General features: G+C 41.4%; 1 protein-coding gene across 1 annotated transcript in view; it reads right to left on the bottom strand.

Moving 5' to 3' along the window:
• Positions 1-258: 258 nt before the first annotated feature.
• GPAT3 (glycerol-3-phosphate acyltransferase 3) overlaps positions 259-15,103 on the bottom strand; it is a 41,985-nt gene continuing 27,140 nt past the window's right edge. Inside the window, exons 5-12 of the mRNA XM_063310687.1 lie at positions 13,399-13,488; positions 9,118-9,211; positions 7,069-7,184; positions 5,180-5,235; positions 4,056-4,141; positions 2,856-2,984; positions 2,606-2,685; positions 259-1,260 (exon numbers count right to left, since the gene is read on the bottom strand). Of these exons, the coding sequence (XP_063166757.1) occupies positions 1,122-1,260; positions 2,606-2,685; positions 2,856-2,984; positions 4,056-4,141; positions 5,180-5,235; positions 7,069-7,184; positions 9,118-9,211; positions 13,399-13,488 (790 nt within the window). The 3' untranslated portion in view covers positions 259-1,121. The remainder of the gene's footprint in view (positions 1,261-2,605; positions 2,686-2,855; positions 2,985-4,055; positions 4,142-5,179; positions 5,236-7,068; positions 7,185-9,117; positions 9,212-13,398; positions 13,489-15,103) is intronic.

Genomic DNA, 15,103 nt, shown 5'->3' on the forward strand with positions numbered 1-15,103 from the left:
AGCTGGAGGTTCTAAGCAGAAGTGTCTGCAGAATGGAGGGTTGAGAAAGGGAAGATGGCAGCCACAGCAGGCAACTGAAATCGGTTCCTTGTGCATTGTGTGCGTATAAAGGGAGTGGGGCTTTGATCCCGCTGATGTGGCTGCCATCTTGTCTTGTTTGATTGACCTCCATGGATGCCGCTGGATGTAAGCCATCAGTGTTTCCCCCTTCTGTACAGGTACATAAACTCAATCCTAGGAAAGGAAAAAGTTACTGCCTAGTTAGAAATATAGAATTTATTTCAATGTACAGTAAGGCAACATGTCATATTTCTCATACAGTGAGTGACAAATACATATACAGGCTGCCAACACAGTCCAGGAAAGAAACGCATCGTGTTCCATATTTCTTTTGCCTGATATTGCATGTATGTATATATATTCCATCCATCTTTTAGTATTTTATTTTCAAGGGAGCAGACAGACCTGCAGGCTGGAGCTTTTAAACCCACTGTGTTTCCTTTTCAGGCAAGATGAGAAACAAAGAATTGTAAATTCTTCCAGACAGTTTTAGAAGTAAATTCTAAAATTTAAGTTTACAATTCTAAAATTGTAAATTCTTCCAGACAGTTTTCACACTTTCGAAAAACAGCAACAGGGGAGGGAATTATAAGTTTCTCACCTCAACTTCTAACGACACCCTTAATTATTCCTACCATTTATTCCTTTCCTCAAACATTTTATTAACAGTAACAGTAACAAAAACACATTCAGCAAAACGACTTTGAAAATGTCAGACCATCTATTCAAACATATACACAGCAGCCCAGTGCAACCAGGGAGGACTATTTGTTCAAATATTCTCTAATCACTTAAATGATAGAACCATTATTTGTACAATTAAATAACTTGATTTTTATTATTTTTATATACATTCCCTTTGGGCAAGAATTGCAACCCATTTTAACTACTGGGATTTTTTATTTTGCTTCAAGCTAGTTCTCCAGACACTGAAAGTGGAATTCACTGGGTGAGCAGCAGAAAAGCAAGAAAAATGTTTTTTTCCACTGCGCACACTTGGAGCTTTATGATTTATTTTCTACATGGGGAAAAAATCCACCCTTTTTGACAGTGATCGGGCATTAATCTGAGCAGAGAGAGTTCAGCCCATCTTCTGACCCACTTGATGAGGTTCCATTTCCTATTATCATCTTGCTATAGTTTTTCTGTTCCTCTTCTTTAAAAGTTTCCTTCACTTTGCCTCTCTTCAAGCCTCCATCCCTTAAAAGAACAAAAAGAGAAATCTATGAAATACAGTTATCTACCCAATACGCTATAAGAAGGTTTGGTTGGTTTCACTACTTCATGAAGAAGGCAGGTCTAGCTACGATGATGGTCATCTCCATGTTGGTCACCTCCATGCTGGCCTACTGCTATTTGTTTGATGCAAGGCTACCACTGAAGAGTGTTCAGTAACTGCAACTACCGCAAAAGATAGCTTTCTAGTACGCTTGTCATACTGATGTGCTAGGTTCTTCCTTGTTCTAGGATTAAGTCAAAGTTCTTCTACTGTATATGAACTTGCTTATAAGTTACAGCCCACATTTGAAATTTTACTCCATATCTAATTATCATGGAAAGCTCATCTGGTGGGAAGCCAAGGGAGGACCTTTTTATGACATCACCCAACTGTTACATTCCCTAAATTAGACTGATCCCATTCCTGATCAATTTAGGTAGGCAGTAAACCCATTTTTATCTTGCATAGCTTGTTTACTGGTAAAAAAAAACAACTTCTCTTTTTTTATTGGTTGTAAGTCATTGGTTCTGGGTGCCTTTAAGATTTAAAGTGCTTGATATAATTATAAACTACCCTGGAAGATCTTAAAGGCTGAAATGCAATCTAGAAAAAATGCCAATACATACCCAAGCAGTATCCAATAAGCAGGATATACATTAGCCTATCAAAAGATTGAATTTTCTTCTGAAGACCACAAGAATTGGCTATGTAATCTAGCATATATCTCTAATCACCTGCATTCTCCACCACGGCAACAGAAAGAATGTACAGTGAAATCCTGATTTACCCAACCATACAATCAGGAGGAGCTATCTGTTTTTCTCAAATGTCCAATAAATATGGAATTGCATCTTTGATATCAATTTAGTGTTTGAATAATGACATCATTATGCAAATGGTATAATTTGCATCATTTGTAGAATGATGCAAATCGTAGTCATGCCTAATATGGTAAATTTCACTTAAAAAATTAAATGCCTTATTCAGACTACTTCAGATGCAGTGGACACGTTTGCTGTTCTAATCTATGATTCACAAATATTGCTTGTTAGGCCAAAATAAGGTTAGGTATGTATATATTATATATCTGCAGAGCAGAACACATCCCTTTCTAAATTTCTAACACTCATAATTCCAGCCAAACCCCCAAATGATGGGGGTTGGATGAAAATGTTTCACCCCATCCTTCTACTGATGTAATTATCATCACCAGAATGCCCCAAGATCAAAAACACCTTTTTAAAAGTGCTGTTCAACCCAGGATAAGGGAAAAACTCCTCCAAAGCTCATTTGCTTTCCAATTCACAGCAGAATCTTTTTTCTCACCAGGGTAATTCAGTAAGGCCTCCTTGGCGAGCAACAGCAGACTTCACCCTGTTGGCAAATTGAACAGCATCTTCTCCTTCCTGTATATAAATGAACAAAAGAAGATATGATCCAGTCATTGATGTGATCGCAAAAAGGTAATTCTGTAGCCAGGAGGAAACAGCTCAGAAAGCAGAGAAGTTTTTGGATGGGTCAGCCTCAGAAGTTGTAGTGGCCCTCCAAAAGCGTCAATAAGATGAATGGGACATACCTCTCTTGTCACTGGTGGCAGGTACCACACGTGGCACACAATGGCCCAGCTAGTCATGATCCGCAGGAGGTAACTCACAATGTTATGCTTGCTGCTGTTCCAGAAGGCATCGCCAAATTGCGGGTCATACTGCAACAGAAAGGAGACCCTGGAGAGTCATTTGCATGCCCAAAGCCATCACACAAGAAGCTGTTTCAGAACAGGTCCACTGGCACATGACAACCACAGCAGAAACTTCCAACCTGTGCGCTTGAGAAATAAGCGAGTAGCTGCTGCAGCCAAGAGAATGCAACCTAAAAGCTGGATCGGACCAGGGTCCTACCAAATGCAACAACTTCTGAGAAGTTTAGAAGCAGGGTGTGAAAGACTCAGTGCTCTTGCCTTTTCTTTGACGAGGATGGGAAGTTACCCATGCATTGCATGATGATATTAATTATTCCACATGCTGGAAGGCAAACAAAATTGCTCCCATTCCAGAAAGGCTGCCTATTGCATGAGTCACTGTTTTGGCCTTGTTTTCCACTCAGCAGCTCACCTCCTCCCAAAATTAGCTAGCTAGCTAGCTAGCTATTTATTTATATTTCAAATTTAGTCACTACCCATCTCGCTCAAACAGCGACTCTGGGCAGTTCACAATAAATTTGTATTCAATTCAATTTGCACTGAAGGTAAGGTATTCCTCCCAATTTTGATTCAGATTAAAAAAAACATTGGCTGACAATCAGTAGATTGTGGACTGGGGCAGGAGTGGACAACTTGAGGCACTTCGGATGTTGCCAAACTGTAACCCCCATGCTTCCAATAGATGGTAGGAGTGGATATCCAAGGTATCTGGAGAGGGCCTACTTGGACAAGGCTGGCCTAGCTTTCACCAGGCTCTTGACATCATTAGAAATCTTTCTATTCACATACTGTCAGCTCCACTAGGTAGACCAAACCAAGAAATCAACTCCACAGGAAGGCTAAGACTACTTTTACTGAGACTGGCTATAATAACAGAATCTTGCAGGTCTGATTGTGCTGTTGTTCCTCCTCCTCCTCTCCCCTGTAGTTCAGTGAATTAGGGCGGTTACTGTCTGAGCCACTTCTGAACATTATCTGGACATTCTGGACTTTAAAAATGTTTTATGCCTTGTCACACCTTGGCAACAGAGCTTGCATATTTCCACCAAGGCCATCTTCCTTATCCTCTACACATACCTTGATTGCTACAGGATAGATGGTGGCTCCTATTTCAAAGCTTCCCTTTTTGAACATCATAACTGAAGTGTTGTTTATGCAAGTGCCTGGACCAAAAAAAAGAGAGAAAGAGATGAACATGTGCTTCCAGTCAAAGATAGATAGATTAGATAGATTAGATAGATTAGATAGATAGATAGATAGATAGATAGATAGATAGATAGATAGATAGATAGATCCTGAGACCCTGTTTCTCTGAGATTCTGGATCATGCAGAATGGAGTTCAAGCAAACACAAATACAATTTTCCTTTGGACCACTGACTGAATTTGTGGAGGTCAGGGAATGAATGAAAGAAAGGGAGGGAGGGAGGGAGGAACTGGGTTGCATGCACTTGTATTCCTCTCCTCTACCTAGTTTGAAATTCTCTACACCTCCAGCTGAACTTCTAAACCAGGGTTTCTCAACCAGGGTTCCGTGGCACCCTAGGGTTCCACGAGAGGTCACTAGGGGTTCCCTGGGAGATCAGTATTTTAAAAATTATTTCAAATTCAGGCAATTTCACATAAAAGAGGTAAGTTTCATTTCTTATTTTTAGTTTAAGAACACTTTTAATGCATATATACAGGCCTACACATGAAACAAACATAATAATCTTGTAACTTGTGGCCTACTGTATATTTGAGCCTGAATGTGCAGAGATTCCCCGAGGCCTGAAAAGTATTTCAAGGGTTCCTCCAGGGTCGCAAGGTGGAGAAAGGCTGTTCTAAATTGAACTTGTGCTAATATCCAGTCAAGGGACACCAATCACAACACCAAATATAATACTACTGGGATGCTGAATTATTTCCTCGTAATTGATATCCATTTTTTTTTGTTCCTTTCTGTCAAAGATAAAAGATAAACAAGTCCAACTATCCTGGTTTTAGGGTAAGCTTAAACTGAATCTTAAGAAGTTAATCTAATTTCCTTGCTCTAAAAAGTTGCAAATATTCCTCCCCTAACCTTTTGTTTCCCCAAAGCAAAAGTGATCTCACAAGGTTTCAGTGCACGTGAAGGAAGAAACAATTCACCCAGCCTTGATCATAAACAACCACAAAGAAACAGCTTGAGTACAAATGTACATTCTGGTTTGTGGATTTTACCTTCCGGAAAAATTAGGATGGGCAATTTGTCCTTGTTAGCAATGTGTTCCCTTAGTCTAAAAGAAATGGAGAAATATTTCAGGCATTCCCTCAGAATACAGGAGAGACTTTCATAATTGAATCATCTTACAATATCAGAGGGTTTGTTCAGGTTTTAGAGGAGGCAACAGTAAAAGTTTCAGTGACAGGAAGGAGATGCTCAGCCAAGTTGAGGCAAAAGGCCCATTTTTTTAGGACACACCCAAAATCAAACTGCTGTAAACGTGCCACTTTCTTCGCTTCGTACTTCCTTCTCTTAGTACTTGCCAATGCTTTGAACCACATATCCTGTTAAGATGGCTGTGTTGATGGGAAGTGTAGTCCAAAACCTCCTGACCAGGTTTACAAGGCTCCATCGATGCCAGTTAAACTTCCCTGTGCCCCCTTAAAGCAAAGGAAGGGATGCATTCCATAACCTAGTTCCATGGTCCTATTTGATTAATTTCCTGTCTTCTGGCCATCTTTTGGAGAATAATACATTACAGAAATAAATTTTTATAAGAATAGCTGTTGTATATAAAGAAACTGCAACTGAGATTTTTCTGCAGAGTACCTGGATGTGGTCTGAAACACAGCAAAACCCCTTTCCTTAACATTAATTTTCCTAGTAGTATCTGAATGAATGATGCAAGTAAGATTTTCCTTTGCCTCAGAATCAGAGATCCCAGCCAACTCCAATTTCTTCTTTCTGCCTTTCAATTTCCATACAAGATAGAGCAGGGTTGCTCAACCAGGGTTCCATGGCACCCTAGGGTTTCAGTAGGAGTTCCCCGGGAGATCATAATTTATTTAAAAACTTATTTCAAATTCGGGCAACTTCACATTCAAGAGGTAAGTTTCATTCTTCATTTTTAGTTTAAGAACACCGTTCATGCATATATACAGGCCTACCCATGAAACAAATATAATAATTTTGCACCTTCTGGCCTGTATTTGAGCCTGAATGTGCAGGGATTCCCCAAGGCCTGAAAAACATTTCAAAGATTCCTCCAGGGACAAAAGGTTGAGAAAGGCTGAACTAGACACACAGAGAGAATGCAAGCTAAACAAAACCCTACATAAAATCCTGCATTTGGTGGATTAATATAGTTTCTGAAGTATATCCCTGATGAGAACTAGCCATTACAACAATGTCAGAGGCAGAGGGAAGAGAGTCAAGGCTGCTGTTTAGCCATGACACAGGATGAAAAATCCATTCATTTTGTTAGCATTTCAAAACGGCCAGTCTCACCTGTACTTCCTAACCTGACATTCATTGGACTTCCTGAGAGCAACATTTTCTGAGTTTAACTGATTAGCAGGATAACCTATAAACTGCTAAGTGCGCCAAGGTTCACAAATATTTTATTTATTTCTGTTTTATTATATTAAATTTATAAGCCCCCCAACACCATTATGACTCTAGGTGGAGAGTGCAGAGTAAAATAAAATATGCAGCCTTAACTCAAGAGCTAGAGAATAGGTAAAGGTTTCCCTTGACATTAAGTCCAGTCGTGTCCGACTCTAGGGGGCAGTGCTCATCTCTGTTTCAAAGCCGAAGAGCCGGCATTTGTCCGTAGACACTTCCGTGGTCATGTGGCCGGCATGACTGAACAGAACACCATTACCTGCCTGCCGAAGCGGTACCTATTAATCTACTCACATTTGCATGTTTTCGAACTGCTAGGTTGGCAGGAGCTGGGACTAGCAACGGGAGCTCACCCCGTCATGCAGATTCGAACCGCCGACCTTCCGATCAGCAAGCTCAGCAGCTCAGCGGTTTAACCCGCAGCACTGCTAGAGAATAAGCTTTTTGTAAAAAAAGAAAAAAAAAGCGCGGGGGGGGGGGGGAAGAGAGAGAAACATTTTACCTTTTTGTCACTAGATGGCGATCTTTCATTTCAGAACGCTCAAACCAGACATGGGGAGAGGCCTTGACTGTGGCTCTTTGAATGACACCCATTAACCCCCCATGAACCTGTCCAACCTGGGAGGGGAAAAAAGCAATTAAATAAAACAAGTTCTTTCAATTCCTTAAGAAGTACAGCTGCAGTACTTAACATCTGTCAGCTCTTTTTTCCCCAACGGCAAGCTTTATACCAATTACCAAGGGACCCAATTTGGGGACAGCCAAGATATTTGGAGCTGCCTCATCTGAAAAATAGGAGACAGGAGTATTAGGTATGTTCACCATCTTGAGTTGACACGTGTGTGTGTGGGGGGGGGGGGTGTATGGCAGGATAACAACAACAACAGTTCCAGGTTACCAGTCTTCTCTTTTCGTAAACAAAGCTGGTTTCAAATTAAGATTTTATGATGGAAACGTGGGACTCTAGTTATGCATTTCCCTTGTGAGGCCAATGCAAGCAGCAGGGACATCTGCAGCGAAGTGAGGAACAAAAGAGGATACTTGGTGTCTCCCCTTCAAACGTTCTGCCACAGAAATGTTTCTCCGGTGCATTGGCAAGCTGGTTCCCAAGATGAAAGCGATACAACTGAAAAAAGGAGGTCATAGTGGCATTTCTCCCTTCGGCCTGTTAAGTGACTCTTACTTCTGTGTGTCTCTGCTACCACATAAGGTTTATGAATTGCACCAGGACGTAGTATCATTTCATTCTGGTTCAGTGTCTTCTGTGGCCCCAATTCTTGGGATCTTTAATCTATAGCAGGGTTTCTCAACCGTGGCAACTTTAAGATGTGCGGACGTCAACTCCCAGAATTCTGGGACTTGACGTCTGCACATCTTAAAGCTGCCACGGTTGAGAAACACTGATCTATAGTTTATAGCTCAGCACCTTATGGGAACCTAGCCAATTATGGATCTTAAAACAAACCTTAGTTAAGCTAAGACATAAAGTGGGTTTGTTTGTTTTTGGCTTAGTATGTTGTGTGCTTGCAAACCTAGCCATTTTGGTTTGTAAAATATGACTTACAACTTAGCATGTTGTGTGAATCCAGCCAATTGTAATATAGTCAATAAATCATGATACTGTGAACCCAGCTAACATGTGGCTGAAACATGATAACTTTTCACTGGACTGCAAAAAGGGTTGTGCAGATCCAAGTCTCACAGCATGTTATTTCACTATTCATTGAATGATGATTTAATAGCATTGAACTGAACAAAAAGATTTCATGTTGCTGAACTGTATGAATACTCTGCCATTACTTTGCTTGGCAAAAACAACTCTTTTTCTGGCCATGCTGCACATATGTGAGATTCATTCTTTGACAGCATGTAAGGTTTCTTTCGTTTCCCATCAGAGCAGCCCCACACCACCACTCAGCGCAGCAGACCATTTGCAAGGAGGAAAAAGTGGTTTTTAAAAAAGGTGGGGCTGAAATTCAGAAAGCAAATTGGGATTCTGCACATACAAGTGTCCCCAAATCCCCAAAGCTAATTTACTTACAAGTAAAAGCAAGGCAGAGAGACTGAAAGGGAGGCATGGAACTGAACTGACTGATTCGCTCATCACTTTCCATCATGGAATCCGTAGGATTTACATATAGTGCTCTTAGGGACAATTAAACTCTACACTCCCCACACCGCGGCTACTACTTCTTTCATGTAAAATGTTAGGCTGTGATCTACTCAGGGCAGCCTGAAATGACTTGCCACACCCGCTGACGGATGCTACATAAAATAAATGGGAGTCAAGGATTTCTACTTAAATGGGCTGGCGAGTAAAAACACTAAGTGGTATATTTTATATCATTGCTGCATAGCGCCTGGGTAATTTGTTGAAGCATCAGTCTCTTTTCCCCACATTTTTCACCAAGGAAGCGCTTAGTTCAGAGCAAGAACTTCCGCACAGTTCTTGGAAACTAGGAAATGACTAAGGGATACTGATTTTCCATTAAGGGGTTTTTGCAACCTTTGGCTCTTGCAGTTACACAATTCTCAAGATGTTGTGACGTACCATTGCATAACAGCCATCGTTTGTCAAGATGATAGTATCTATCGGAGATGTGTGGTTGGCTACACAAATTCCACCCTTCTGTGGTCGGTTCTCCCTGCAATTACAGTACATGTGCATCACAACGTTGTAGTAGAACAGTCACCCCATAATACCCTTAATTCCTCTACGTTTGAGGATTCCACCACTATCGCCAACATAAAACTAAAAAAGAGAAGTGTCGTTTTTCATGTTTTCAGGCTGTTTCTAATACTTCTCCCTGTGAAAAGAAAAATTTGAAGACAAAACACGAGTTGACTTTGATGATCCCCAAGTTTTTTTTCCACCTCCTACAATCAATAATTTTATGAAACTTTAAACAACAGGATTCTAACCAGCAATGCTTTGAGTTACAATTCCCGTAAGTCCAGCCAGCACCAAGGATAATGGGAGTTTCAGTCCAAAAGATCTGAATGGCATCAGGCTGCCCTCACCTTAAAGAAACTTCAAGAGTTTCTTTAAGAAACTCTTTAAGAAACTTTTAAGAGTCCCCCTGTTCAGGGGGAGATGGGTGGGGATAGACATTTGAACAATAAATAAATAAATTTCAGTTTTAAAAAACGCCACAGCAAAACAAGCTTCCAGCAAAAATGAGAACGGAGATGCCTCTCAAATGTTCGACTGGCTTCAAGTAATTGTGAAGCCATTAAAAATAACATTTGTGTATGAAAAGTAAGAATTGGGTTTGCCCCCTACTCAGGTGTTGGATTAGGACTGCGGGGGAGAGCCAAGTTCAAGTCCACCCTCAGGTACAGAAGCCCATTGGTGATTTTGGCCAGTCACTCTCAGGCCAGCCTATTTTGGAGAAACGGTTGCTGTGGGGAAAAATTGGAGGAGGAAGTTTATGTATGCCACCTAAAACTCCTAGAGGGAAGACAAGATATAAGCCAACAAATAAACAAACAAACAACAGATGGATAAACACACACCTCCACCAAGTGATAGGCACCAAAGGGAAGATACAGAATATAATTCCCTTTATGATGTAGGCGCACCGTAAATAGATATACTGTTAAAGAAAGCAGTTCTGATTAAGTTGTTTAGTGAGTTCAGTGCAGCAGTGAAGAGGGAGTTTTTCAGGACAAGTTCTGAGACAGCCCAGTCCATTGCTAGGAATATTGAAAGCTATAGAGCCACCACAGAAAACAACCTTTTAGCTTATACCTACAATGAAGTAGTAAACAACAGGTTCTACCAAATGTCTCTTTTGGTCCAACTACCACTTGCTGAGGAATTAACTCCCCCTCTCTTCCTTAATCTACCGTGCAGACCACCTGGCATGCTGTATGAAATGGGTGCTCCACAGGCACAGAAGTAACAAATTTATGTGAACACCCCATACTCAACTATTGAGATAGAATCAGTGAATGGGCACCACCATCATTCCACTGTTGCTTCACATGAGAGTCACCTGCAGGTGGCCAGATGGTTATACACCTGTGCCACTTCAACATGCATAGGAATGTCAAAGACTAATAGATCAACAGGAAAAGAAATTAATGCAACTGGGGCATCCCTATTATTACGAAGCACAGCATCCCATTGTTTGGGCAGTAGTTCAAGGATAGTAAGTCTTTTTTACAGAGGTCTTTTTTCCAGTATAATCCAGGTTAAGACATGGGCAAACTAGGAAGACTTTGGGTTTAGGACATGGTGCGCTAAACAAGCCTAGATTCTGTACATCACATAAGCTTTGCCTCTTAAGCCACATTGGTCACATATATGAGGATGTTTTTTAATAAACGAGTTTTCAGGATGGAGATGGAACATTGGAGGACACCAATCTTTTTGACTTCCTCCAGACCTTAACATTTGAACAGCCAAAGAATTAAGAACTTCCTCTGCTGAGTTATCACAAAGCTTCATCTAGAAAGATATTCCACAGGAAGCTTAAGTTAATTAAAAGAGTGAGGAAAATGCCATTTAACTTTTCTAATTAACAGCTATTGATGGAGCTTCTATTTTGAATATAGTATTTTCCTTTTCCTTTTCCTCCTTTTCACCATCAAAGGTTCCCAGACTCTAGCGGTGAAAACAATAATTCAAAAAGTTAAGCCAAAAGTGATGTTAAATAATATAATATCAGAGGCAAACATTAATGGCAGTTTGATTAAACCAGTTCTCTACAGAAAGCCTGAGAAAATTTTTAAAAATCTCCATGTGACACTCAGAGCATCCTGGAATTAGCACCAGGAAGCAGTAGGAAGGGGGGGGGGGGTGTCAACACTGAAAAGGCCTTGATTCAGACCACCACATCCATAGCAACAGAACATGAAAATGTTCCTCCTCAGTGGATTTTGACATCTGGGTAAGTTCAGGTGAAAATAAAAACAAAGGCTCCAGGAGCTGGGAACTTCCAGGTCACATGGCGAAGAGAGGCGAACATCTTGTCCCATCCTGAAATTCTCCAAGGACTCATACCCCATTTTCAGTTGTTTTCTGCATAAAGGAAGGATTGTCTTTTTCCTTGCAGAAAGAGGTGGATAGTCACTGCCTCTCTCAGTATGGAAAAATGAAGTCCTGAAGATGAAACTTGGCTCAGAGAAAGCACTGACTTGGAGAAAGAGCTTCTGCCCGCTCATGTCATCCTCATTGCTGAGACTGGGGAGGCAGGGTAGCAATGAGCCTTCAAGTCCATCAGTATGTCTCTCTAAATTGGAGTGGGGCACATTTGAAAGGTGGTCACAACTATAATGGTATGTGAGAACGACCTTGGGAGACTGGGCAAAGAGACGCTGCCAAGGGAACAGTCAGATAAGAGACTGCATAGCCCACAACTGGATAACAGATGGGGCAAGAGGCTCAGAAGGGACCCTTCCTAGTTTCTTGGGCTGTAAAGGAGAAGGTGGGAGAACTGTACTTTCAGACTTGCAAGATTCTGTTAATGTGGTTTTATAATAAAGTAGAATTAGCTCATCTGGTCGTCTTTCCTGTCTGGTCTACCTAGTAAGGCTGACACAAACTCAGCCTCTTGATCTTCTGAAGGGCTTCAGGAGGTCATCAGGTGACACTGGGATATCACTGGATGAAGAAGGGGGAAAAAGGGTTCTGCTCTTTTTAGTGGAGCTTAAGAGAGGGAATGGGAGTGGAAGACCTCCTAGAGAAAATCTGTTCCCATTCCCACTTTTAAGCAATCACCCAGAGATACGTGTGGTGCCCACTCTCCTGGGGTCCCAGAAGGCTCTTAAGACCTGGCTCTTTTCCCAGGACTGGGATTAGTGTGTTTGCAGAGCCCCTGACATGCTTTTTTATTGTTAAGGATGCTTTTTAATCTGGGAGGGTTTTTTTTTTAAATCGTACGGCATAGCAGTTTGGTGTTCATGCTGCTTTTTTTCTTGTTGGGAAATCCTTGTGCTGTTGTTTATATTGTTAATTGTTTTAATTGTACACTGATGCTGTAAGCTGTCCTGAGACTTTTGGAATGGGTGGCCATAATAAATCTAATTAATAATAATAATTAAAAATTAGGTTTAAATTGCCTTGCCCAAATTTCAGAAGTGCAATCTCATGGTGGAAAAGGAGATAGCATGCAGCCCAGAGGTCACTAATCTCATCATCATCATTCACCATTGGCCAGAACTGATGAGAATTTGAATTCCAGTTTCTCTGAATGACCACACATTGCCTACCACTACCTTAGGACCTACCTACACAGAAACAGAATGAAGTGGGAGAACCTCAAGATGTGTCAGGAGAACTGGCAAGAACCACGCTGAGTTGAAGTTACACTCTAGTTTCTTTATTATTCCTACCATATACAGAAATCTTGCCAGACAAAAGGTATCCTAACTGGTCTAAAGGGAAAAATACCACTGGGACTCTTGGGCAGGGCCAGTCTAGCTTTCTTTGTCAAGGCTCTCAATGCTGTGAGAACGCTTATCTGCCTGGAACATACTCCCTCCTTCTTCAGCTCTATGATCCATCACATCACCCCTCTCCTCGGGGAGACATTCCATCACAAGATGACAAAGTACATGCACTCTTACAGAGGACAAGTGAGGATGGCTGTTTTTTCGATATTCTTATAAACAAATATGGAACACGCAACCCTTCTTCAAATAACAGAAGGTAGTCTGTTAAGGAGAAATGTGGCGTAGGGATGGGCAAGAGGATGAGAAAACAGGATCCCTCAGCTATGGTAATCCAATCCAGTTTGCATGATGCATTGGCTGGGCTTACTCTCCAGCATGGTAGGAGAGCCTGGCTAATTACAGCACTTAAAAAGACATCATTGATTTCCCTCACCTGTTGTGGTAACGAATACTTCCAGAGAGTGACCTGACAAGGATTCGACAGCAGGTGAGATGGACAAGATCACTCAGCCAGTCTTTGGTTCTGCAAAAGAGAAAATCAAGTGGAACAGGTTTGGAAATATCATCAGTTGATTCTCCAGACCACAAATCAAGTTTACCATCTAAATAACAAGGGAGGAGCTGGGATGCATCAAATGTTCAATAAGCTGAATGGCAGCCCAGGCCTGAAAGAATCCTAAATACATACATACATACATACATACATACATACATACATACATAAATGTAATATCACTCCCTTCTTTCCAAATGCCTTGTGGATTGCTTTCTTTGGCTGCTTTTGTTGTCATCTCCAACTCAAGTTTGCCCATGACAGAACTTCTCTTTTCTCCAAGCACTTGGTTTTCTTGCTCCCCTTTTCCTTACAGACCCTCATGTTTCTGTCCACCCTTCTGAGCAGAATCCCTATGTCTTGTCACTATTTTCTTTTTTAGGATATAAAGCCTACAACAAAGCTTCGCACCTTTCTTAAAACGCTGTTCGTATTGTTTTCTGTCCCCTGCCCCGGCCGCCCAAAATGTGTTAGGCTATCATGCCTGTTTCTGGGTGATTTGTTTTCCAAATTTGGAATGATCTGCCCCACCCACCACCCACTCCCGACATACAGTCTCACTTAGAAAGATGGTTAAGACCTGGCTCTTTCCCTGGGTGTTGGGCTCGTTTTGAAGAGACTTCCCTATTCGATGAGTTATAGGAGAGTTCAGTTCTGATTGCAATTTTATTCTTTTAGTAAGTCTTAACTTACTAAAGAGAGCCAGTCTGGTGTAGTGGTTAAAGGATCAGGCTAGAGACTGGGAGACATGGGAGTTCTAGTCCCACCTTAGGCACGAAGCCAGCTGGGTAACTCTGGGCCACCCACTTTCTCTCAGCCTTAAGAAGCAGGCAAGGGCAAACTGCTTCCAAAATCTTGCCAGAAAACTGCAGGGGCTTGTCACCAAGAGTCAATGGTTGACTTGAAGGCACACACAGAGAGATAAAAATCTTACTAAAACATAATCGGTTGTCTTGTACAGGTAGTCCTCACTTAACGACCACTCATTCAGCAACCATTTAACATTAGACGGCACTGAATGACTTATGACCAGTCCTCAAAGTTCCAGGTGTCACAGTGCCCCTGTGGTCACATAATCGTGATTCTGGTGCTCAGTAATTGGCCCACATTTCCAACCATTGCAGCATCCCACAGTCACGTCATTGTGATTGGTGACCTTCCCTGCTGGCTTCCCATAAGCAAAAACAATGGGGAAGCTATCAGGAAGTTAAGGTCCTCACTTAACGACGCATGTGGAATTCACTTAATGATGGCAACTGGAAGTGCCAGAACTGCCGTCGCTAAATGGCACAGTCACATGACATCATGCTTTACAACCGTGTTGCTTAGCAACAGAATTTTTGGTCCCAATTACTGTTGTTAAGAAGGACCACCTTTATTGGTTGACTATGCTTTTTCTTTCTTTTTCCTTTTCATATGTTACTCATGTTCTCTGAGTTGGGCAGCAATATAAATGCTTTAATAAATAAATTCAGAAATATAGTTTCTGAAGGCGCAAGAGTGCATAAAAAAAGGACAATCTCCCTTGCTGTACCATACTATAACAACAGCCCCTTTAGCAAAAAATCTTGCCCATACTCACGTC

This window comes from Candoia aspera, chromosome 8, assembly GCF_035149785.1.
Source record: "Candoia aspera isolate rCanAsp1 chromosome 8, rCanAsp1.hap2, whole genome shotgun sequence".
NCBI lineage: Eukaryota > Metazoa > Chordata > Lepidosauria > Squamata > Boidae > Candoia > Candoia aspera.